Source organism: Mastacembelus armatus, chromosome 3 (genome assembly GCF_900324485.2).
Source record: "Mastacembelus armatus chromosome 3, fMasArm1.2, whole genome shotgun sequence".
In the NCBI taxonomy this organism is placed as follows: Eukaryota; Metazoa; Chordata; class Actinopteri; order Synbranchiformes; family Mastacembelidae; genus Mastacembelus; species Mastacembelus armatus.
The window spans coordinates 226,083-250,247 of NC_046635.1; the positions used below are offsets into that span (position 1 = coordinate 226,083).

Genomic DNA, 24,165 nt, shown 5'->3' on the forward strand with positions numbered 1-24,165 from the left:
TCAAAGGGACAGTTTCCCTCCATCATTTCAGATTAAAATAGAAAATACTTCACAGGAAGTCCAGTAATGTGTTGGCAGTTTTAATTAACAGCCTATACCAATTTAACATAGCTCGCCTGAAACACACTCACAATGGACAGTTTAGAAAGTGATTGCAACTGATGTATTATCTTTTTATTGCCCACATTTCTCTTCCTTTTCAAGGTCCACTGCCTACATTACCCACAAGCCCGTTCAACAGCAGACAGGCCTGTCAAAAATTCAGATGTGTTAGGACAGCCTCTCTTTCTCCCTTTGCATACTTGTTCAGACTGTGTATATAAGACCCAGTTATTTTTATTATTATTTATTTTACCAATGATAAATTATTTGTGAGCACAGAATAAAAAAACTACAGCTCCCATGATAAAATTAGCAGGTAGTCCAAGCCGCCCATGAAATGTGTGGGTTGTGTTATGCAGGTGACTGTGACAGGTCACGTTTTGTTGAAACACCTGTGCCTGCCGTGCTTTTATTCTGAAACAGGAAGGTGGGTGGTGTGCGGCAGCGGCTCGTGCGTCGCGTTTCTAACCGGGCACATCGAGACATGGACTCGAGTCTGCGCGGACCTGGGCTGCCGGACGGACTCGTGTGGACTGGGAGAGTTTGTTGGATTAATTAGCTCGACCTCGCTGCCACCGCAGGTACAAGTCTCACCTGGACAAAGAAGCTCGGCGGTAAGTTTTACTGACAATAGTCTGTTGTGTCCGGTTTGTTATCAGACACTGAAAATTGGAACCACGGGCTGAAATGAGCCCAACGATGGTTTTAAAACTTAGAAACTGCTTTGAAATATTGAGAGACACAAACACTTTATTGATTAGAACAACAACACGTTGGAAACAAGTGGTTCGACAGCTCAAAAATTTATTTTGGCTGAATTAAAGTCAAATAAATGTTAAATACACAAACAGCAGTAAATTAAATGTCATGGCATCAATAGTGTGATAGTTTGACGTGGTCCTTTAAACTATAGACCCCACTGATAAATCAGCCTACATGTATTGATCAACATGTAAATATCCATATATAAAACTGTAAACTGTCTTGTTCAGGGCTGAGGCCAATGATTGTTTGATTGACAAACTGGAGCCTGAAAAATTTGTGGTATTGTTGCTTAAAAATGCTTTTTTAAAAATAGTTGTAGATTATATTGCTTTGATGATTTATGAACTAATTCTTGCAGATCTGTTCTGCATATATCTAAGATTCAATTTATTTTAATAATCAATAAAACGTGTTAATTACTCATAAATCCATTAACCCTTTGGTCCATGATAAGATAGTGAAGGATGCTTCACTTATTCCTGGAGAAGCTTCAAGTAGAAAATTACTGTTTTTGAAAACTGACTAAATTATTTATTACCTGAATATTTGCCAGTCAACTATTCAGGTCTCATCCATTCACAATATTTTATTTGTACTTTTGTACATTTATCAGTTTATATAAAATCTGAACTGATGAGTTTTGTTCCTGTTGACACATCTTTGGAAACAGAGAAACAGACTAATCAATCAATCAATCAATCAATCAACTAATCGTTTCAGCCCATCTTTCAAATATCGGCGTTGATCTGCTGGGCTGCTTTAACTGTTTGAGTGGAGGATGCCGACGTACCTGTAGCTCGATTATCATGGCAGCTAAATGTAGCTGCAGGGCCTCTTAAAGAGTGTCTGCATCGACCTGATGCGGCGTGTAACCTCAGGAATATTATGTAATGTAGTGTAATTATAATTAATCACAATGGACGTTTTTCTGTGGGGTGAGTTGAAGGACAGCGGTGGCAGGACTGAGGCCCAGCTCCTTCCAGTGGATGAACCTGTTAGCTGAATGCTTGTGTGTAAGACAGGGAACTACCTGCTCTGTTGACAGTCTGTCAGCCAGATATATTTCTAGAGCAAAATGAAGTGTCCAAATGAGAGTTGATTACTTGGCACGGTGGCCAGTCGAGCAGCCAAACAAGCATTTGGCTGCCGGTTGCTGCTACTTTCACACCTTGAGTCTGTATCAGCACAAACTGACCCCATGAGTTTGTTTTTTTTTCTGCCAGGCTTTCAAGAGGCTTTTTCCCTCTGTGTCGAGTTTCCTTCACATTTTGCATAAATCAGTTTGGCACAGTAACGCGCACCATCTGCATGAATAAATGCTTCAGAGTAGGATTGTATTTACCACCTGAGCAAGTCTGTGTTCCAAATCAGCAGAGCCAAAAGCAGACGTATATCACGCTGCAGTGCTGTAGTGTCAAATGTTCAGATGTCAATTACCACCTTAATATGGGAAACCTGGACAAATTCCTGACAATGTTCTTTGCGGTTGGTGCATTTTGATTTTTGGTGTATTTTTCAAAGGGGGCTGCTGATCATTTTCTTTGCCTTTTTGTCTTTTGATATTTTTTAATGATGAATAAAGCGGCATGTCTATAAAATATCAGAAGATAATGAAGAATGTCCACTGGGATAGTGTGACGTCTGCAACGCTCTAACTTGTCTACACACTAGGTACACAAACCATTTATTTGTGTAAATAATCCTCAAGTGATAGATGGTGTGTTCAGAGGACTATAATGTTAAAAATCTTTGAAACTGTCCTTATGTCTGTGGTGTCCCACGTTTTTTAAATATACAGACGTTGTGGCAGGAGAACCCACAGGTCCATCTGTTCCTTTTCTTCATGTGCAGCACCAAGACACTCCGTCTGTTCGTGCATCACAGCAGGGTGGCAGTGCCTGACAAAGGCCTGACAAGCCACTGGGGGTGTGATCCTTGAAAACTGGCAGCTACTTTACCTCTCATCCCTCCAAACTGGGGGTAAACTGAAGGAAGAGTGGCACTGGCCGGTCTGAGATCAACCTCGGGGCTGTCGATATACACGCTTGAATACTAGATACCAGCCTGGTAGCTGAGCTTGGGATGCAGTGTTGCTGGTTTAACCTTTGCTTAGGAAAGTTTGGTCCAAACAGGAGGCATTGGAGCTCGTTGTTTGGTTTAGTTGCTGAAACAACTGCTCAGTTATTGGATTAGTGAATCATTCACCTGTAACTTATCGGTGAATCTGCAGCCTGTGTTCTTGTTTTATCTGTTCATCGTTTAATTGATAAAAGATCATAAAGTTAAAAATGGCTCTTAGTTAAAGTGTCGTTTAGTTTCCCACAGCACAAGATAATGTCTGTAAATTAATTATTTTGCCAAACAATCTGAGCTTTTCAGTTTATAATAACATAAAACAGAAAATTGGCAAATTCTCAGATCAATGAAATGGGTTTGATTTTTTTTTTGTTACTGTGATTATTAGAACTGCTGAGAAATGTGTATGATAGAGTGGTAATGACAATCTGACAAAAAGGAAGAAGGAAAAGGTTTGTTACAGGGACTTGTTGATTACATTAGCAGCCTTTAACACATCCTTGTCTCCTCAAACACAGAATGCTAATGCCCTGGTGCTTTCAATGGTTTCTAGTTTTAACAAGATCAAATTGAGCCAAACTGAATTAAAGAGCAGATGGTAAGCCCCACCCTCCACACCGTGACCCCTGCACTGAACTCTGCTCTGTCACCACCCGGACACTTTACCAGCATTTCTTTTCTTTGCTCAAACCGCTGGTTCACTCCCTGCGTTGTGGCCAAGTTGTGTAAGTTGTACTTAAGATATTACAGACAAAAGTAGGTTTCAAAATCCCATCTGCAAAGAGCATAGCACTGAATCAGAAATGAGATACATACATGCAAAAAAGCTATTGCTGTTAAATCGATACTGTAAATGAAGTAAAGGCAAGTGAGAGATTATTTAATAAAGAGTCTCAGGACAAGGAGGAGCATCGATAAAATGCCCTAGAGGGAATTAAACTCTTTAGCTAGATGACTGTTTATGACTGGTCCACTGACAAAGGGCTGACTGTGGTGGTCTTAGTGCTGGACACCATCTTGATGTCCCTCGATGTTTCTTATCGATACTTATTTTATGTATTTTATAGGGTTTTTTTTTTGTTTCCATACAGTTTCTTCAATATAAGGTTTAGTGTTTTTGGATTGTGTCTATAAGGACGTTCTGGACAGGCAGTGCTGAGGACATCCTTTGACTGAAGGTGTCCTCTTTATGCAGTTGTCATGATGAGTAGATCAGCACCCAGTGTTAGTAAGAAGGTAAAAGGGCTCAGCAGTTGCACACTGACGATGGCATAGCTGAAACGTTGATGCTTTTTCCCTCCTGTTCTGCTTCATGGCAGAAATACTCTAAGAAATAAAAGAGACTTTTGTAGAATTTGGTGTGCAGACCTTGTTTTGATTAAGCTCTGAATCTTTTGTGATTGGAAGTAACAGGACAGATTATTTACCACGGTTCAGCTGCGAGTCAGAAGTTACTCTCGGGTTTTAGAGGCTGACTTTCAGCTAAGCGAATTAAAGAATTTACCATCTAACCATAATAGTTGGCTGTACAAAGCTCACATGCAGCATGGTGGCTTTAAGCACATTCTGCCAAGACCAAATGCTTTGGTAATTCAGGCCTTGTGGTTTATTAAATAACAAAGAAGTGGTGCTGTAACACAGTGGCTAAATCACAACAGCATTTGGCACCAAGCCACTCGTGCACACATTCAACTCTTGGGAACCAATAATTCAGTCTAAGGCCACTGAGAGAAACCAGCAGATGTTAGTTTTCTCCACACGCACAAGTTTGTTCTTGCAGACCTGAACCAGATGGCCCCGGCTGTAATGGCTGAGACGTTTCTTCTGCTCCCTGTGTGGTCCCAGTCAGACTGCATGGACGGTTGGGACGTTAAGGTCAGAAAGGTGCATTTACTCACACCTGATGGAGCGATTTCACTTCATAAACGCAGTTAATCGAAGTGAGTACCAGGCTGATTAGTAGCTGCACAACCCATCCTCCTCCAGAAGAGAGTGGGCACCTCACTCCACCTCTGCATACACCTCTTGGGGTTCAGGTGTAGTTGGGTCTCTGGAGGATTATGTATCTGCTTTTGTGCTTGACATTTTCACTTTCATCTTTTTAAGATTTGGTTTGTCCTCCACGGGCTGACAGCTCAGCACCGTCAGGTGGCAGTGAGGGCTGAAATGTTGGCAACAATTGGGAATAACTCGCCTTTTCATCACACTTCCATCAGGGGAAAAGCTGTTTTTAAAGCAAGCAGATAACTTTTGGTTTGAAACCAGCTTTTGACAGGGTGATTGAGGTTGCTCTTCTGTCTCTGTTTTGATGTTGGTTGTCAGTTTTTTGTGCTTCTGCAGAGTTAACAGTTTTGGTCAGTTTAGGTTAGTAGCTTATAATTTTACCTAAAATTTAAATTAAAATCAGTTTTCATGGTTCCCATCTTGCTTTTACCGCCCGTTACTCTCTCCATCTACACACACCAAGCAGCAGTTAAACATAGTATTTGCTGTTGATGGTGAACGAACCTGTAGGAAATACCAGTTTGATGATCTTTGCATTATAAACCTTTAACAGGTTAATGAAGATTTCAGAGACTTATGAATCATCAGCGTTATGCGTCATCACTGACAGCTGTTGATTTGCACAATAATCGTTTTCACACTTTGGCAGTGCACCATGTGCATGTGGGATGTCGGCGGTTTGAGTCCAGCTGTCAACATTTGTCCCACGTCTCCCCCCATTTCTTCCTCCCCCATCTCCTGCGTGTGTCTCTGCAACCCACTGACAAATAAAAGGCCGAGGTGGAGTTCAGGTGTGTTTGACAGAGCTGGACTCTGCATCTGTCACGATTCTGTTTCAGACGTTTATTTTGACACACTTCTGTTTTATCTTTCCTCTGGTCCCAGCTTTGCCATGACTGATTCCTGCCCTGACTGGTCTCACCTGTCCCCTATCAGTCTTTTCTGCTGCTCTGCGTTTAGGCTCACACTCACCAGCTGCCTGATTTCATTGTAGTCACACATTGACTCTCCAGTCATCAAGCCACGTCGACCTGCATGTTTTTCAAGTCACGCTTCACGGCAAGCCTGCTACACTTCACAACCACACGCTTCATCATCCTGGTGACCAGCTTAACTGAGCCCTGTGCTACACCCAACCCCTACACCCACCACCCCACCCACCCTGACTGTGTCCTTTCCCTGAGTCTCCATCTGGGTCCTCTATTTACGACCTGACAGCATCCACAGCACATCATTAAACACGGCACAGATGAAAGATTCAGTTCTCCTACAGTGTGAACAGTCAGTCACGATCCCGCCTCATGTCTACATGTATGTTAATGTGTTTTTTCTCTTGGTTTCTCACTGAGGAGGTAGAACAAGTGAGGAGCAGGGAGCAGGGCTTTATGCTGTGTGGGCAGTGCTGCTGTCAACAGATTTGGAAGGTCCTCCACATCCGTGAGTCATGTGCCTTCTGTTTGACAGGCCTGCATCACCAACACAGCTGTCAGCAGCAACCTGTAGCTGTACACAGGATTACAACACAACATCGCACTGAACAGACATTTACCTAAATATTAGTTCACTACAACAATTTTTGACAAGCTTGTCAAGGGAATGTGGAGATTTTGAACTAATATAAAAAATGACTTGACTTAGGATCAGTTTTGTCCAGAAACTGCACACAGTGTGTTTTTAATTGGCCATTAATATTTTATTTTGAAGACCTTTTCCTCACAGCAGTGACCAGCAGCTGTATGTATTTACAGGTAACCTTCACATGACCTTTCCGTTGCATAGCATGTATTTTTGCATAGCAGCTAGCGTATGCTAAATGCCTTTGCCTGTTCTGTATTTTGGCAATGACCTTCTGTCAGCTGTAGTTTAATAAAGTGAAACTTTGACCTGGCTTTAATGCAGTTTTTTTTTTTTTTTTTGTTGGTCAGTTCTTCATTAGCTAACTTACTTACATGTAAAACTGTAATGCAACACTGGCAAAAAGCTGAATAAGCCAGAATTAATTCTAATTGCAGGTGTTTTAATGTGATCTCGTCTTAAGCCCCAGTTTGCCCTTTTTGTTTAGTCAGGGTGAATCCAAAGTGTGCAGTGTGAAAACACTTTTCTCAATTAGTGCCACACCACAGTATGAACACTGGGCTCACACATGAGCAGAGAGTATTGTGCCAAAGTTTGAACAGCTTTGGTTGTTTCACATTTCTGTGTGTGAAGGCAAAGGGTGAACAGGATTTAGCAACATCTCAGTTTTTATATGGTTGTTAGTGGAAGGTGCCTGGTCACTGTCTGTCAGATCTGATCAAACATAAACAAGCAGATTAACAGACTTTTTGACTGTTAAACTCTTCTTGAACAAATACTTTTGTTTTACTGTGGTTTTTAAGCTTAAGTGTATCAAATTTACTAAAGAATATTTAGGCATGTTCCAGTTAAATACATTTTGAAACATTTTCCAGGGGGTTAAATGACCAATGAAGACTGTAGGTCAGTCATATTGTGCTACTGTATAATCAAAGAAAAGTCAGAGACATGTTGTGCATCCTAGAGCTGCCTGCCTATTACACCCACACAGAATAATAAATGGTGGCTCACAGGGGACAGTAGTCACGTTGAATATTCAACAAAGGCTCCTAAGTACCGTAGGATTAGTGTGTCCAATTTTAACTTTGCTGCAGTATCGTCTTATTGTCTGATGGTATTTTATAGACCGATTAATAGTTTACTTACTCAGCCTTAGTTATCAGTGTTTTTCCATTTCATTCTGTGTTGTCACGACTCGATTCATCTCTTTTCATGTCCGTTTACTTCACAAGTCTTGAAGATTGTGACAAATAGTTTTTAATTACTTCCTGAAAACAAAGACCATGAATCATGAACAATGAATCATGCAACACAAACACAGAGCATTGACGCCGCAGCGTGATGAATCACTCTGAAGTGATTTTTCCTTTTCTCTCTCCCATGGCCTGATGCACTGTGGGTACTGTACCTTTGCAGCAGCCACATCGATCAAGATTTTATTCCTGCTCGCATGTGATGGTTGCTATAGAAACAGCCCGGCACTGGAAAGACCACAAGGCTGGAGTCACAGTACGAACATATCTGTGCTTTTGTCTAGAAGAGTGTTTTGAAAAACTTTCCAGTCGTGACTTAAGAAATATGGAAATACATTTGAGACTTGCAGGGTCAGACTTGTGTTTTTAAATGTGGGGCCACATACTGTACCTCCTCACTGCCGTCACTGTGGAATAGTTAAGAGTAATAAACACTAATATACACTATAGACCATTTAGGTCTGATAGATAGTTGAGCTCTCCTAATTAATTATAGACGTCTTCTAATGGTTGATCCTACTCCAACAGATCATCTGACCTCAGTCTAGCAGGTGCTGAACATGTACCACTAAACACCAAACACAGGTGAAACTGATGGGAATGGCATTTCTCCTGCAGCTTTTTGGTCTAAACCAAAGAGCTGGAAAAATTTAAATTTGGACCTGATGAAGGTGAAAAGTGAGAACAAAGGCAGAACCGTTCATCCTGAGGGAACGTGAATGTGTTTAGCAGATCTTATAGGAATGTTTTAAATAGTTGTCAAGAAATTTTATACAACATTAATAGGAACCACAAACATCTGGATCAGCCAGTTTGATTCATCATGTGGGGTCAATAAATGTCTGTACAATATTTGATGCCAGTCTATCTGGTAGTTATTTCATTGGCTGGATAAAAATCATCAAAGTCTGAGGGACGGTTGAGATGTTGTCAGCATTTTATGGTAGAGTCCAAAACATGAGGTGGGGTTTACTGTCCCACCCTGTGATTATTTAGGCATTTAATACCTTTTGGCTATTCCTCTCACAGCGTGTAAATACATGTTTAATGCACCATATTTATTCCGCTTTCTTCTCTTCTCCACAGTTAAAGCAGCACAAGGTCAAAGGCTAAAGAACCCGTGAACCTCTCACCTACATTTGAAGCCGACAGCCATTAAACAGGTATATATGGTACGATGCTTTCTGTTGCTACTTAGTCCAGAGTTCAGTCTTTAGCTGCGTATTTCAGAAAGTAGGTTTAACAAACCAAACTTAATCCTGAATAACCATGAGGACTTTCCAGTTCACTCTGAGTGAAGCTTCTGTGATTAATGAGGATCTTTAAAAACACAGCAACAGTGAAAGAACCTGAATTGGAGTGGAGAAAAAAAAAAATCTACATTTTATTTATTTTTCATTCATCGTTTAGTAGACTTGAACTGTTTTAGGTGCTGTAATCCTAAATGTTTGAATATATTTATGTTGGAATAAGTAGTAGCCTGTGATTTGCAGTTTAACACATAGTCTATTTTTCTCTGAACTTCCTACACTCCAGTTCCCTTTGGTTTTCAAATATTCCAATTTACGTTTTGTTCAGTATTTTCCCATGTTCCTGGGTTCTGCTTACCAAAGTGTTTGTTTACATCTGTCTGTTTTCTTAGCCTGAGCAATGACTCCAAAGCTTTATGGATTTATAATTATAACTTAGAAACCTGAGGAAGGTAAATTATCCAGTAATTCACAGGAATTAAAAACATTACTTATTGTGTTCTCTAATTGCAGACAAATGTATAGACAGTTTATTTGATTTTGTTTATCTGAATAAAACTAATATATATAATTTGATAAATACATGTACGTCTTGATGTAGTGTAATAGTGCTTCAAATTCTATCTTCCAAAATTACCTTAAAATTAAAAAACTATTTAGATATAATGGTAATATTTTGTATTGTCAATGACAAGATGAAACACACCTTACTACTACTGACTACTACAGAATACTACTACTGCCGACTACCGACTACTGATTACTACTGACTTCCCCCTTCCTCTCCCTTATGTTGATTTATTTTATTCGAAGCGCCCAGTAATTATCTAGAGCAGCCGGTCACTGTTGTTTAAACAATTACTCAAACAGGAGGAGCAAGTGCAGCTGTTGGGAACTATTTGCAGCAGCAGATTAATCCACATTTGGTTCTCCAGTGAGTATTTGCAGCAGCAGGTTGGTGGGAAGGAGTCAAAGTAGACTACACAGTGTGTGTCTGGTAATGAAGGAACATGTTGCCCGGTGCGTCAGAGTTGGTCCCTAATCTGTTTTTAATAGCTCTGGTGCTCTATGACAGATTATTGGTAAATATTTTGATTGATTTGTTTTTGACACATACTTTGTCAATACTTTATTTGCCGTGCCATGCTGATGTTAAATGTGATCTGACTTTTGTTATGCAAAATTGACCCAACATAAATTCAAGCTGATTTGGCTGCTAAGTGTTGAGTCCAGTTGAAACTAACATTTGTACAGTGTCAGTGTCTGTTCTTCTATAGAAGCACATTCATCGTCTGGTTTGTACGTGTGTTTGTTTATGGAGAACGAGAGGCTGGAATGTGATTTATCTCCTCACTGTGTGCTGCTTGGACTGAAGCACCTGGTGAAACACACATGCGCATGTGGTCATGCCCACATATTTAGACACACAAACATGAACGTGTCCTAATGTGTGACTGTGGCAGATGGTGAGCTTGAATGTTCAGTCCTCAGTCCTCATTCAATTTTGAACATTATTTTTAGTTTTGACTCATAAGATGTTTATGTCTTATTTGTTACTGTCAAAGTCCTGTTGCAGAACAGACATTTGAGTGGAACACTTGGACTTTCCATGAGTAAAATAAGGGAAAATAAATAAATTAAAGTGGCATTGTCCCTTCACAGCCCTCACTTTGTCCGAGCACAAGCATCTTTCTCTTCCTCTTGTCAACTTTTATATCGGCTCCAAACCAACAGCCTGGAAAAGTCTAGTCTGCAGCCCTGACTAAAACATGACACGTTTGCCAATACTGATGCTAGTAGTTATTTTAGCTACGTGTTAAATAATTCAGGTCAATTCTCTGAATTTTAAAGTCTATTTTAGGATACAAGTTGTCCTCGAGTGCATAGTCAGCACTTATTATTACATCACCTTCACCTCAGTTCAACTGTGAGGGGAATAAAAATCATCTCAACTTGGAAAAGATGTCACGAAACACTTATGTGACTCAGGTTCAGGCATTTTATTACAATTTCCATATAAAAAAATTAAGGGCATTTATTTTACACTAACATTGTTTTCTGTTGTTATGTTTAATTCATAAAAATATAATATGTCCTGTAAAAATGTGGATCTCTGTCAGGTTTGTGTAGTACTGCAGTCTTTACTGCGTTCAGTTTACATCACAGCATTTGCAGCATGTTACAAAAAATTTACTGGGATGTATCAATGTAAATATGAGACTCATGAAATTCACAGTTAACCTCAATGACCTCAATTTATCAGCAAATAATCAATACTTTCCCTGGAGTGAAGCTCCAAATCAATACCGTCCCTCAGATTTTTTTAATCAGGTCAGACAGTTGCCGGCTGATGGTTCTGACCAGATTATTTCCATATTGTCCTGAATACTAGTTCAAACCAAGTACACAATCACTATTGGATGTTCTCTGTCTATCCAGAAATTGATCCTCATGGGATGACGCCTACTGACTTTCCCTTGAATTTTTTGGGTTTTTTTAAGTTTTAGGTGAGTTTGTATTGAATTGTTTTCCATCAGATTTGGTTATTTACTGAATGTTCTCACTCTGTCTGGTCTATGGAAAATATTTACAAAACAGCTTTTTGCATAGATCAAATTCACAAATGTTAGCATGATAACACAAAACGAATGTGGTTAGCAGGACAAATCTACTTGCAGCATGTTAATAAGTTGATGTTAGCATTTAGCTTAAGGCAACGCTGTGCCTGGAGCCTGTGGCATGTTTGCAGACTTAGTCTGATTCTGACATTTGCTGTTTGACACTTGTGACTTGTTTATTTCATCTGTGGCAAAATATTTAGAAGCTCATTTAAATTAAACTGAGACTTAAAATACACTTTCAATGTGCTTTCACATGATGAGCAATGGAGGTGAATTGCTCCCACATCCATTGTTTTCAGTGTGAAGGTTCCAGCAGATGTGGTGCAGAGGATGGGGCAGTGCCAAACACAGCTAGACTGACCGCCTTCCCATGACAGATGTTTTTGTAGCAACATTAGGTCCGAAGAAAAGCAAATACTTTTAACATTTGTGATGCTAGTTACTGTCATATCAGTAAACATTCCCTCTGCTTTAAGCTACAAGACTTTCTGTTGAAATGTGTGCTGACATTATAGAGTGGACCAGTTTGACAGACAGCGATAGGACTGGAGGGAGCAGAGACCTGCAGCGGTGGAGGTGCACCCTGCTGCTGGTGGTTGGAGTTAAGAACTACTGAAACAGCAGCACCAGCTGCTCACTGTCTCACAGCACAGTTAGGGATGATTTAAGTGACGCACTAAATGGACTGTGAGCAACTGATTGGCCTTGCAACTTCCAAACAACCCTCTGTAGGAGGCTATACCAGGACTCTCTCTATTCAAACATAATAGCTGATGTTGTGAATGTGTAATTGTTTTGTCCTCTAAGAAAACTACTTTCTTTCCAGAACCAGTAGGTTACAAAAGTGAGACCCAGTCTACTGGTTCCAGTGCTCTGTCCGCAGCATTTTGTACTGGCAAAAATAGTTTCACAGTACTGCCTTCAAAGTAGAATAAAACAACCTTGTTCAATAGCAACACGTGCTAACTGGTGTAAAATGGGATCATCTGTGTAGATATAGAGTTCATAGATATATGAAAGTAGGAGTCAGTGTAATTTTACAGTAAATGTTTGTCAGATATCTCAGATTCTTATGAAGCATGTCTTAAGCAGTGGTATGAGACTGCTGTGTGGTTTTTGTGCTTTAGCTTTCCAGCTCTGAATCTGTAAAATGGCTGCAGCAGCAGCTAATGGGACTAAATTGGCCTCATTGACGTGGCTGATGATATGGCTAATTAATCTGAAACTGCTGGTGAGCCCAGGAGAGCTTTCCTTTCTCTTGTCTCTCCGCTTCTATACTTCCACATCTGTTTAGCATTCAGAACAGAAAAGTTAGTCAATATGGTTGCTGCAAAGAGGCTCACACCTCCTCTGCCCTCAGGGACGCCCCCTTCTTTATGTATTCATCATCCACCTGCTTTATTTGGTATGCGTCTCAAGACCTTTTCAAACTCAAAGTCTGTGAAAGAAGATAATTTGATGTGCCCCCTGCCTCGTGCTGTTTATGGTTATGAGGCACGGCGAAACTGTCCATGTGACTGGTTTTCATAACGGTAGCTTTCAGCAAAGACAGACAGGGCAGTGATGATAATTACCTCTGTGAAAACACTCTCCTCAGGCTCGCATTGTCCGGGGTTTCTCTCCTCCCCCATTTCACCAGTGTTTCTTATCTCCATCCGTTTAGCTCAGAACTGTTAATTCAGATTAAAGAACAGATGATTTGGTGAAGCAGAGCCCTGCGCTCGGTCACATAAACAAGTTTACCTCTGCTCCACCATGCAGTGTGGCTCACTGACACGTTTTTAATAACAACAACAGAGTTCACTCTGTGGCACAAACAAATCAGATAAATCAGACTTTTGATGCATGAAAATTTGGGGATCACTTTATTTATGGTTTTCAATGTTTGTAGGATTTGTTAATGATAAAAAATATTAAATATTGTCAGATTTATTAATAAAACCTAGAGGGGGAAGTAGACAATACTGCATCACAAAGAGCTCTGGGATAAACTGAACAGCACAAACTGCTGATTTTATGTTAATAATGTTTGGATCAGTAAGAATATACTGTAAAACTCACTGTATTCAGAATATCAGGACCAACACAGGTAGTTAGCAGCCACACGGATATTTAGGTTTTGGCACTTCATCTGTGTTTGCATGGTTCTCATTACTGGTGCTCAGTTGCAGGAAGATTAAATCCACTGGGCTTATTCCACTGTCCCTGTTCATTGCTGCACAGCACTGTTCTGATGAATGGAGGCAATCAGGTCCGCTAGTTCTCCAGCATCGAGGGAACACACATCTGTTTGCAACTGCACTTCCTTCCAGCCTCTGTGACACTGTGATTTATTGGACTGGAGCGTCCTGTCACTGCTGGGTAATCACTGCAGAAGCGGTTACACAGACTGACTGTGGAAAGCCTGGGGATTCACACTGGGATCTTGTTTCACTGCTGCAATATGCTGACTCTGCATTCCCCAACATTATGGGCTGGTGGCTGTATTATAAATGCTATAAAAGTGTCATATGCATCAGGCATCACTTTGGAAGTAAAACTGAACTGAAATATTAAGCTCTAGAAATGTTAAGGTATAACTAATAATAATAATAATAATACATTGGCTCCATTTGCCAAAGTATTTATCTCATTACTCTGGTGTGAAACTGCAATGATTATTTGATTAGTTGATTGAGTAAAAAATAATTAACTATTTTGATCACTGTAATTGAGATATTTGAAAAGACAAGGCATATGTATAGTTATATCTTTTAGATGTGCAAAGAGTTTTTTCATGCTGTAAAAATCTTTCAGATTCAGACATTGATGCTTAGTCAGCTGTGTCCGTTTGTTAATTATTAGCTGAGGCAAAAGATTTATCTGGCAGGTTTGAACCCAGATGCTCAGTAGTCACTGCGATAGTTGAGAACCTGCACCTCGGACAGTGCGCACGGGCTGCAGGTCCTCACCTCCCCACCTTCTCTGGTGTTTCACCCCGTGATCACCTCAGGGCTGTGAGGCAGCACCTCAAGTCTTTTCTCCTCAGCCGTGACCAGAAGCTCCTTTCTCTGCCTCTTCAGGTCTTTTAACGCCCTTTTCCTCCTGGATCCTGTGATTCTGATTTCAGTTGTTGATGTGGATTTTCCAGCAAAGCCCGTCCATCAAACTTTAACAAGTTAGATGGGTGTCTTTCATCCTGCGGCTTCACGCTGCGCCCTGTGCGGATGGAGGTCTTGGTTTGGTTTCCAACTGGGCCTGATGCTTCTCTCATCTCAAATACTAGCCCCACCTTTTCCAGATTTAAAGACCTGTGTTTTTTTGATTGTCACATGGCACTAATGCCCAGTGTCTTCAGACAAATTTAGAGACTAGCTGTTTAACGTAGTGGAGCATTTAGCAGGAGAATGAATACAGGATTCACTGGGTGTCCAGAAATGTGACTCCTGAATGCTGATGTTGCTCTATGTCTTCTGAATATATAATATATGCAGCTGTTTAGACACATCACCCATATAAGGTGATAATATTTGTGGTGTTGTTGTTGTATGGCTGCGCCCACAATACCAAAACAGTGGATCAATGCAAGTTTAAGGCTAAACACATCAGATACACACCAATGCAAACAGACAGACACATACCACAAGCTCATCCCATACGTGCGGTATGTACAGTCTGAGTGTCGGTAGATTTAATCTCCAGTGTTGGCCCACAGGAAGCAGCCGCAATGAGGAGACAGCAGGACAGTAGAGTCGATGCAGAACGATTCTCCGTGAGCACAGAGGGGAGAGCGAATCATTTGTGGCCATTCGCTGTGTGGCTGTGTGAAATTACCCAGCTGCACACAGGCCTGTTTTTGAAAGGAGCCACAGCTGCTAAATGGGATTTGAGCACCACTTTATCTTCTGTGTACAGTATGTATGTGTTTGTGTTCAGTACACATTCAGAATTCAAGGTACAACAAAGACTTCGACCTGCATTTCTCTGTTTTTCTCTTTTTTCTTTTGTACCAATTCAACCTGAACTAAAGCTGCAGTTTCCAGTGAACCTTCCCTCCACGAATATGGATTAGTTTCTCCACCGCAGGGCTCAGTCCATTTAGACACATGTCATATTTGCTTTTGGGAAACTGGTGAGGGATTATCAACTTCCTTTGATTGCTCAGTCTATAGTCTCCCTAATAGTTTAATATAAATCCTCAGTTAAATCCCAAATACCTTAAATGCCCTCGCTCTGTGTGAAAACACTGTGCTCAGTATGCAGGTACTGAAGAGACAACACAGCTTAGATTTGAGGAGTTAAGACCTTGTGGTTTCTATTTCCCAAGAATTGGCCATTTGAGCTTTATTTGTAATAGTTTTCTATATGTAAGAGCAACTTCATACCAGGCTGAAACAAGTGGTGCTTTGTTTTATTTTACTGGGGTTCTGACCAGTTGTTCATTACTACATTCATGCAGACATCACTCTCACATTTCTCGCTGGTGAAGTTACAGGATTTCTGTTCGACTGAGCAGAGAAGAAAATCATCCTCAAGCTTCTGTGATTAAACCTGCAGCTGGTGTGAGTTTACACTTACAGCTGTTTTGGATTTTAATTATAATTCTAATCACATAATTATAATTGTAGTAATTTAATAATTACTGATTAAATCACGATTACTTGTAGCAGTGACGGCTGTTTTTCTACCTATGACCCCTGTTGGTTTTTAATCAAGATGCCTGCTTCTGCCTTGTCAGCTCTGGCAGCAGTTTTGCGATTGCAATAAACACGGCTCTCTAATCATATTTTCTCTGACACTACAACATATGTTGTGTCTTGTTCTGGTTTTATCTTTGTTTTTTTTTCTTACAGTCAGTCTCTGTAATTGCTTTTTTTCCTTTTGTTCATTTCATAATAACAGATGTATCTGTGTAATTCCTGTGTAATTGTGCTGACACGAGTGATTGACATGGATGTGCTAATAGGACTGAGTGCATGTGTAGACAGATTCCCGACCAACGTAAATGCCTTGTTTTATTAACCCTGACCTCACCCAAAGAGGCTGCAATTACCCAGAGTGCACTGGCAATCACAAAACCTGTGGTTAATTGCAGTGAGAGCAAAGCACCCGGCGTTTTACCTCATTAATGTAAAAGCTCCACATAGAGCAGTCAAATTAGGAGTAAATGCACATTTACACAGCTGAGAGCTCACTGAAGCTGAGAAGGTAAATAAGCTGCAGCGACTTGTGTTGCCTGGTTTAATCCCAGAGACCTGCAGGAAATATCTCCATCAAACCAACGTCTTTTTCATATTCTTGCTGACAGGAACATCTATTTATTCCAAGTTATGCTCATTTAAATTGTCTTTTTTTTCTTTCGGCTGCTCCTATTAGAGGTCGCCACAGCGGATCAATTGATCAGCATGATTGATTTGGTTTTCTGCCAGATGTATTTCCTGATGCAACCCTCTCATTTACTTGGACCCACACTAAGACCGTGCTGGCTCAGTCTAGTGGCCCCTGGTCTTCCAAGGTGGTCTCCCATCTGAGTACTAACCAGGGATTGGGCACTCGTAGGACAGTGTGGCCGTAGATCAAATTCAGTTCAAGTCAATTGTGTAATTTCCAGTTGCCTGTAAGAGAAACAGAATAGTAACAGACCTGCCATATGAAACTACAGATTTTAACTGTAGCCTGTTTCTGAAATCTTCCTCTTGTTTACACTCGGTGTTTGGTCAGTTTCTCCAAGATGAAACCTTGAGGAACACAAAAAGTGATGATTGTTATATTTCGTTCCTGCAATATATAGAAAAAGAATCACCATGTGCATTGAGCAGTTCAGATGAACTGTTTATTCCCAAAGGTAAATTAGGACCTTCAACACGCTGAAATGACACGGAACATGTGAAAGCCTTCGCAGTAGTCATCCTCCTGATTAAATTTGCAGTTATTAGATGAAACCGCTTGCCATCCCCTCAGATGGGACAGGTGGCTGTGTTTCAGCTTTAACTGGTAAACACCATCAGGACCATAAGTGCACAGTTGGTCCTCCTCACACCCCCACTGACGGCCCAACTACATCAACATGTCCTCCCCAGCACCAGCCAGCATGTGTCATACGATCCCACAGGGACAGGCTGTCAGTGTCACGTCCCCAGAACTGACAAAAACTGTTACTGCCGATGTGTCATCCTGCATTTCTCCATCAGGCTGCTCGAGACAGAACAGTTAGCCTGCCTTTAGCATCTTAATGTAAGATGCAGCATTTATTCATGCTACTGGACAAAGCATATTTGTGCTGTGTTGGTTTTAATACATTGTAAGTGCAATTTTCAGTCCAAACCCAAAAACAGTCAGTCAATTACCAAAAAACTAACTAAACTAAAATCTGACTGTTTCAGCTTTAATAGCAGCCATTTTTATTAAATATGTCATTGAAAATACACATTGCATCACAAAAGTTATACAGAAAACCAGCTTAAAGTGTGTGTGTGTCTGTGTGTGTCTGTGTGTGTCTGTCTGTGTGTGTCAGGGGCAGGGGGAGGTTTCAGCGAGAGGCTCAGCCATGGAGGGCGACTGCCTCAGCTGTATGAAGTACCTGATGTTCATCTTCAACTTCTTCATCTTTGTGAGTCAGACACTTCTGTTGTTCACATGTTGTTTAACATCCGACTTAAATCAAAGGAGACAAGAAAACCATCGTGAAACGTTTTAGGTTGAATTTGATCTGATAATGTTTTAGAAGATAAAAATATAAAAAGGTCTCATACAATGAAAAATGAAAGCATCATTAGTCACTTATTGTCCATGAGATGCAGCTTGCACATGCCTCTTATTTCCAGTTGTGCCAGAGTGCCATATATTGTAATTATACTTAGAGTAATTTATTTTTAAGCCATGCTAGTCCCACATTGGAGGCTCCCAGCGTGGCCCCACTCCGCTGCAGCAATGGGGCGTTTGGTGCCTTGTTAAAGTGCATCTTAAAGACGTCTCTTAAACAGCCTGTTTGTCAGATCAGCGTCTAAACTCTGCTTCACCTTTTTAACGTTGCCACTGAAAGAGCTGTGTCTGTCAGTCTTCAAAGGTAAACCAGTTTGTTTCAAGCACCTCAGCACTTACAGCAGCTGTTGAGCAGGGGAGAGGGCTTATTTATTGTAACCTTAGTGCAGTCAGTATCTGAGGCACAGTATCTATCAGTTTGACTAAATAATTAACCTCTTTACCAGCTGGGTGGCTCTTTCCTGCTGGGTGTCAGTGTTTGGGTGCTGGTGGACCCGATGGGCTTCAGGGAGATTGTGGCAGCCAACCCCTTGCTGTTCACCGGGGTCTACGTCATCCTGGCCATGGGCAGCATGCTGTTCCTGCTGGGCTTCCTGGGCTGCTGCGGGGCCATCAGGGAGAACAAATGTCTCCTGCTGTTTGTGAGTCTGCGCCTGTGACCCAGAAGTTTTCTCTCATTGATGTTTGTGATATGGATTTAATTTTACAGCACACGTTGTCATCGTCCTGCACCAAGCAGACTTTGAGTAAAATTCAGTTTTATCTTGATCAGAGGTTAGATGCTTGTAGCTGGTAGCTGAGTAACTTGTTCTGTCAGTTGACCATAGTCTCACCTATACTGAGCCGGTGTTAATACGAAGTGTCATAACAGCATAAATAATCAGTGTTGATACAGATTCAGTTGAGAAATAAACCTGTATTTAAAATAAATAAACCAGTATTTAAAGTACTTCATACCTCTGCAAAGGTACTGATCCATTTGCAGTCAGCTGATATTTGTAGTATTACGTTGGAAATGTTTTATCTCGGAGTGTATATCAATGTTTGAGATTTATTTAAGAGTCAGTTCACCTCATCTATAATCATATTCATCATATTGGCGGCGTCTAAACTACATCAGCTTGTTTTGGGTGTGAATCTTAGTTAATGTGTAACTGACCAAAGAAGCGTGACCACCTTAGATGTTAATATTTCAATTTGTGATTTTTCATTATTTATCTCTTTTAGTCCAAATCTTGTGTCATTAGAGTCCATATTAAAATCACAATAGAAATATATCCAGAAATTGTTTTGTTGCCAGTGGGTAAGTGTGTTTCGTGTTTTACACGTGTTTGGTGTTGTGATTTATTTTTTACTATTTTTACACAGTATTTGCAAATGTACTGAAACTCCATTATAAATAAAGGGAAACTATTAGTCTCATCCATAATATTCATGAATGTGAGACAATACAAGTGTGCCATCTAGAGGAGTTGACTGTAACTCTGGCTCTATTTGTTTATTCAACATTTATTTCTAACTCTAGCTCACTTACAAACAAAATGCTGACAGAATTAGTTGCCAGTATACTGCAGTGTTATTTAAACTGAGTTATTTATCTTGGTAACGGTTTATATTTGTTCCTTTCACAATATTTTAAAAACATCAATTACTGTATGTTTACTTTAGCTTAGTTTAGTTATTTATGTGAAGTTATAATGGAGGATTGTTCTACATAGACCGTCTGAGTTTAGTAATAATCCACCAGCATAAGCTCACTGGGTCACACTGTCACTTCTTATTGATCTTTTCTCAGTTTTTCATGCTCATCCTCTTCATCTTCCTGGCTGAACTGGCAGCTGCCATCCTGGCTTTCCTCTTCAGGGAGCACGTGAGTTCTGTCTCTGGATCAGGGCATCTAGTTTAATTAACCAGTACTCATTTATGTTGTGATGTGTCCAGAAACTGTCTTTTCAACAAGAAAAGTTATAGGAAGCTGCTAAATTTAAAGCTCAGCCCTTCCCAAAGTCTGAAAGAACAGTAAAAACCATGAGTTCTTTACTGGTCCAGTACTGCCAGCAATACTTATTAAACAGTTTAGGTATCAAATAGACATTATGTTTTGTTTTTCATGTGTTTTTATAAGTGATTCCACTTTTACATAGGTGCTGCCACTGTATTTATACAGCCTGTCCATCATATTATGTCAGTTTTCAGTTGATTCTAACCTTAAAGGTGCAATGTGTAAAACACTCAGCAGCATCTACTGGTGAGTTTGGAGAATACAACCTTCTCAGCACCCTCACCTTTTTCCAGGTATGAGGGAGGGTACACCTTTAGAACAAAACGTGACTTCCCGTCTAGAGCGATAGTTTAGTTTGTCCATTCTGGGCTACGGTAGAAACATGGTGATCCAACATGGCTGCCTCTATGAAAGGAGACCTGCTCCCTGTGTAGATTTAAAGGCTCATTCATTGATTAAACAAATGCAACAGTTCGTATTCGATCCTTATAGACATCGATCCTTTAACACAGACTTTAAAAACTCCTTTACGATTCAATATAAAATAAAAAAAATGCATTAATGACGAAACAGTTGTTCAAATGTAAATAAATAGAGTAAGAACTGAAGCACTCATAAGTCTCCAAAATTGCCTTTTGGTTTTTAATTGACAAAGAAAGGCACTGGAGATGGATGCAGTATAATATGTGATGGACATGTTATTAAATATTTTCAGCATGTTAGTCAAAAAACAGCTCTGGTCTAAACTACAGCAGCGAACTGTTTATACTCACTATTTATTTATAGGTCATGAGTACCTGACCTGTGTTTGTGTCTCTGTACAGTTAACCAGAGAGTATTTCACCAGGGAGCTGAAGCGTCACTACCAAGGTCACAACAACACAGACGTCTTTACCTCCACATGGAACGCCATCATGACCACGGTCATTACCAGTGCTCTTTCTGCTCTTTACTAACATTTAGTCAGCCCAGTGTGACAGCGGCACCATCCATCCTCGTCCTACAGTCTACAGTTTGATGGTTTGAAATATCCAGACCCGAATGAAGAAATACATTATAAGCCTTAAGTCCTATAACAACCTCCAATATCACAAAATGTGTTTTATGGTGATAAAGTTGTGTGGCCTATATAATCTGAGTTTATTGTGATGTTGATGCTCAGATATTTTGGAGATGGCATCAATTCTGTGGTGCCATCTATGGGAAGACCCAGGTGTAAAATGATGAGGACCATGTTGATGTCCTTTATTGTGACGCCCAGTTCAATAAAAGCTTAGTACATAGTCCTTGCTGCATTTTAGAGTGGCTGAAGAGCATTTTTCCCTTTTTCTAATTCCTATAACCTTCTGTCCCCTCCCATCGTCTGTACAGTTCGATTGCTGTGGGGTAAGCGGGCCCGAGGACTTCGAGGAGAGCCTCTTCAGGCTCCTCAGCCCCAACAAGATGGTCCCTGAGGCCTGTTGCCAGAGGAACAGTCACCCGGGAGACATGAGTGTGGAGCAGTGCGTGAGCGGCAGCGTGGCCTTCAGACACAACAAGGTCATTAAGGGAAGCACAAATTAAATGCACGTCCTGTCGTGTTTGAGGAAAGTGTCACAGCAAAAACAGAGCAGCAGTGGAACAATTTAAAAACACTTCACTAAAAGTCCTTCATACTGGATCATTATCACAGACACATTAATGTGTGAGCAGCATTTTAATAATAAATGAGTTGTATTACTGCTACTTTTAATTGAAGACTGTAAGTTCAGTGTCATGCACATTTCCATACAGAATATCAAACACTTTATTACAGAAATGCTGTAAAATGGATGCACCACAGTGTAGTTTCATTAAGGACATAAAGGTTATTCATTGTGGTTGCATAACCAGGCTGTGTGTTAATAGCAGCATTTGTTTTTTCATGCAGGGCTGTTACTCTGCAATGGTGGACTACTTCGAAACATACATCTACACAGCAGGAGCTCTGGCTATTGTGGTGCTGACAATCGAAGTACGTGCTGTTTTTTCACCCTTTCATATTAAGATACTGGATAATTATTGTGTGTTACTTTTCATATGGAGGATCAAAGACAAGGGTCTTTCTTAATGTCAGAAACTACTGAAGGCAAGTCACATCTAACTTCCTTCTTTACCATGAGCACACACACTGTAGTTTATTTTCCTACATACACCGTCCTTTTGCTCCAACTACATACCAGACCGCTAAATATAGATATAAGTACACTCATTCCTCTGTTTGTTCAGTTACATACTGCAGTGTCCATCTGAATTAGGAAATCCATCCATTTTCTTTAACACTTGTCCTGGAGCCAATCTCGGTCTGTCATAGAGCTCACACTCACATTCACAGCTGCAGGCGCCAATTAACTGCACGTCTTTGGACTGTGGGAGGAAACTGGTGTAAATGGGATTCAAACCAGGAACCTTCTTGCTGTGAGGTGAAAGTGCTACGTCCCCAGAAAATGACTGAGCTTTTTAAAAAAATGTACCTTTATTTCTGAGGTGTTTTTAAAGATTTTTCTGTCTTCAGGCAGAAATAAAGTCATTTGTTTGGTCTGGTACTTTCTTGGTTTTGGTCTTTTCCTTCCCCCTTACTGTTTTTTCCTTCTGGAATAAAATCCTGACTACCTTTTATTGTGCTGCAACACTTTGTGTCTGCCGTCATGTTCAGACGAATGAAGCGTTAAAATGTTTTGTTTTTTTTTTCCTCAGCTTTAAAACTAACTCAGTGTGATCGCTGTGTGTCTCCCCAGCTCTTCGCCATGGTGTTTGCAATGTGTTTGTTCAGAGGCATCCAGTAACCACTGCGTGCTCAGCATCGTCATCACTAGCCCTCAGAACGGCTCCAGCAGAAGAAAAACTGTAAAATATGAAATGTATTTGTACAGTGATCGTTTATGTGTCTCACTGGTTTTGTGACATCATTTTGTACTTCGCAGCAGCAGCAGGGTATCTGAGGTACTGCTTTGGGCACAACAGGCACATACAGGTAGTAATCCATGACCTGAGGCTGAGGTCCTGCACTCCGCATTGTTTACTAAAGGATTAACGCCTACAAGCTAAACACTCTGCGGAAAACTGAGTTATCGACCATCTGCTCAACACAGGCGTGACTTCGGTCCAGGAGACGCACCACACAAATGAAAGTCTGACTTAGAACCTCAATTTCGCCATTGTGATTGGTTTTCAGGATCACAGAGGGACTGTACAGTTCTGCACTAAACAGTTCAGGTACCATCATCACACATGACGTACTCAGCACATATTGTATTCCACTTAATCCCAGAAGAGTCCGAGCTGTCAGGATTAAATAGAAAATATGAGAAATGCACAGCTGACCATGTTACTGAGAGAATACATTGGGCCTCGTGAAAACATTTTTGCGTTCTTGTCATAAACCTTTACTTTTTTCCATGAGGTTTTCTCATGTTCCAAGACAGTCTCCAAACTGTTTGTTTCAGTCTGATGTTCATGTGTAGGGACCTGGTTGTTAGATTATATTTATTACCACCTGTTTTATTTGTTCTGTCCCATTTCAGTCAAAAATCCTCATGCAAGACTAAAATGAATCTTCTTAAAGTCCTGCAGTTATAAACAACAATTTTAACAATGTCTGTATTAAAAGACCCCATACAATGAGAAATGACTTATATAGTTATAGACGATGAGTGAAGGCTTTAAGATGAAGTTATGATGATGATGATGATGATGATGAAAAATTGTAAAGCTAAAATGAAGTGTTGTGTGCCGTGATGTGGACACGTAGACGGTCG

At 40.5% G+C, this 24,165-nt stretch overlaps 1 protein-coding gene across 1 annotated transcript; it reads left to right on the forward strand.

The window, feature by feature from the left end:
* Positions 1 to 577: 577 nt before the first annotated feature.
* On the forward strand, positions 578 to 23,950 carry LOC113138039 (tetraspanin-18-like). The gene is made up of 9 exons (XM_026320162.1): positions 578 to 716; positions 8,862 to 8,938; positions 18,140 to 18,235; positions 18,834 to 19,028; positions 20,183 to 20,257; positions 21,214 to 21,312; positions 21,761 to 21,928; positions 22,299 to 22,382; positions 23,146 to 23,950. The coding sequence occupies exons 3-9, from the start codon at positions 18,173 to 18,175 to the stop codon at positions 23,191 to 23,193; spliced, it is 732 nt and encodes a 243-aa protein (XP_026175947.1). The 5' UTR covers positions 578 to 716; positions 8,862 to 8,938; positions 18,140 to 18,172; the 3' UTR covers positions 23,194 to 23,950.
* The last annotated feature ends 215 nt before the right edge of the window (positions 23,951 to 24,165 follow it).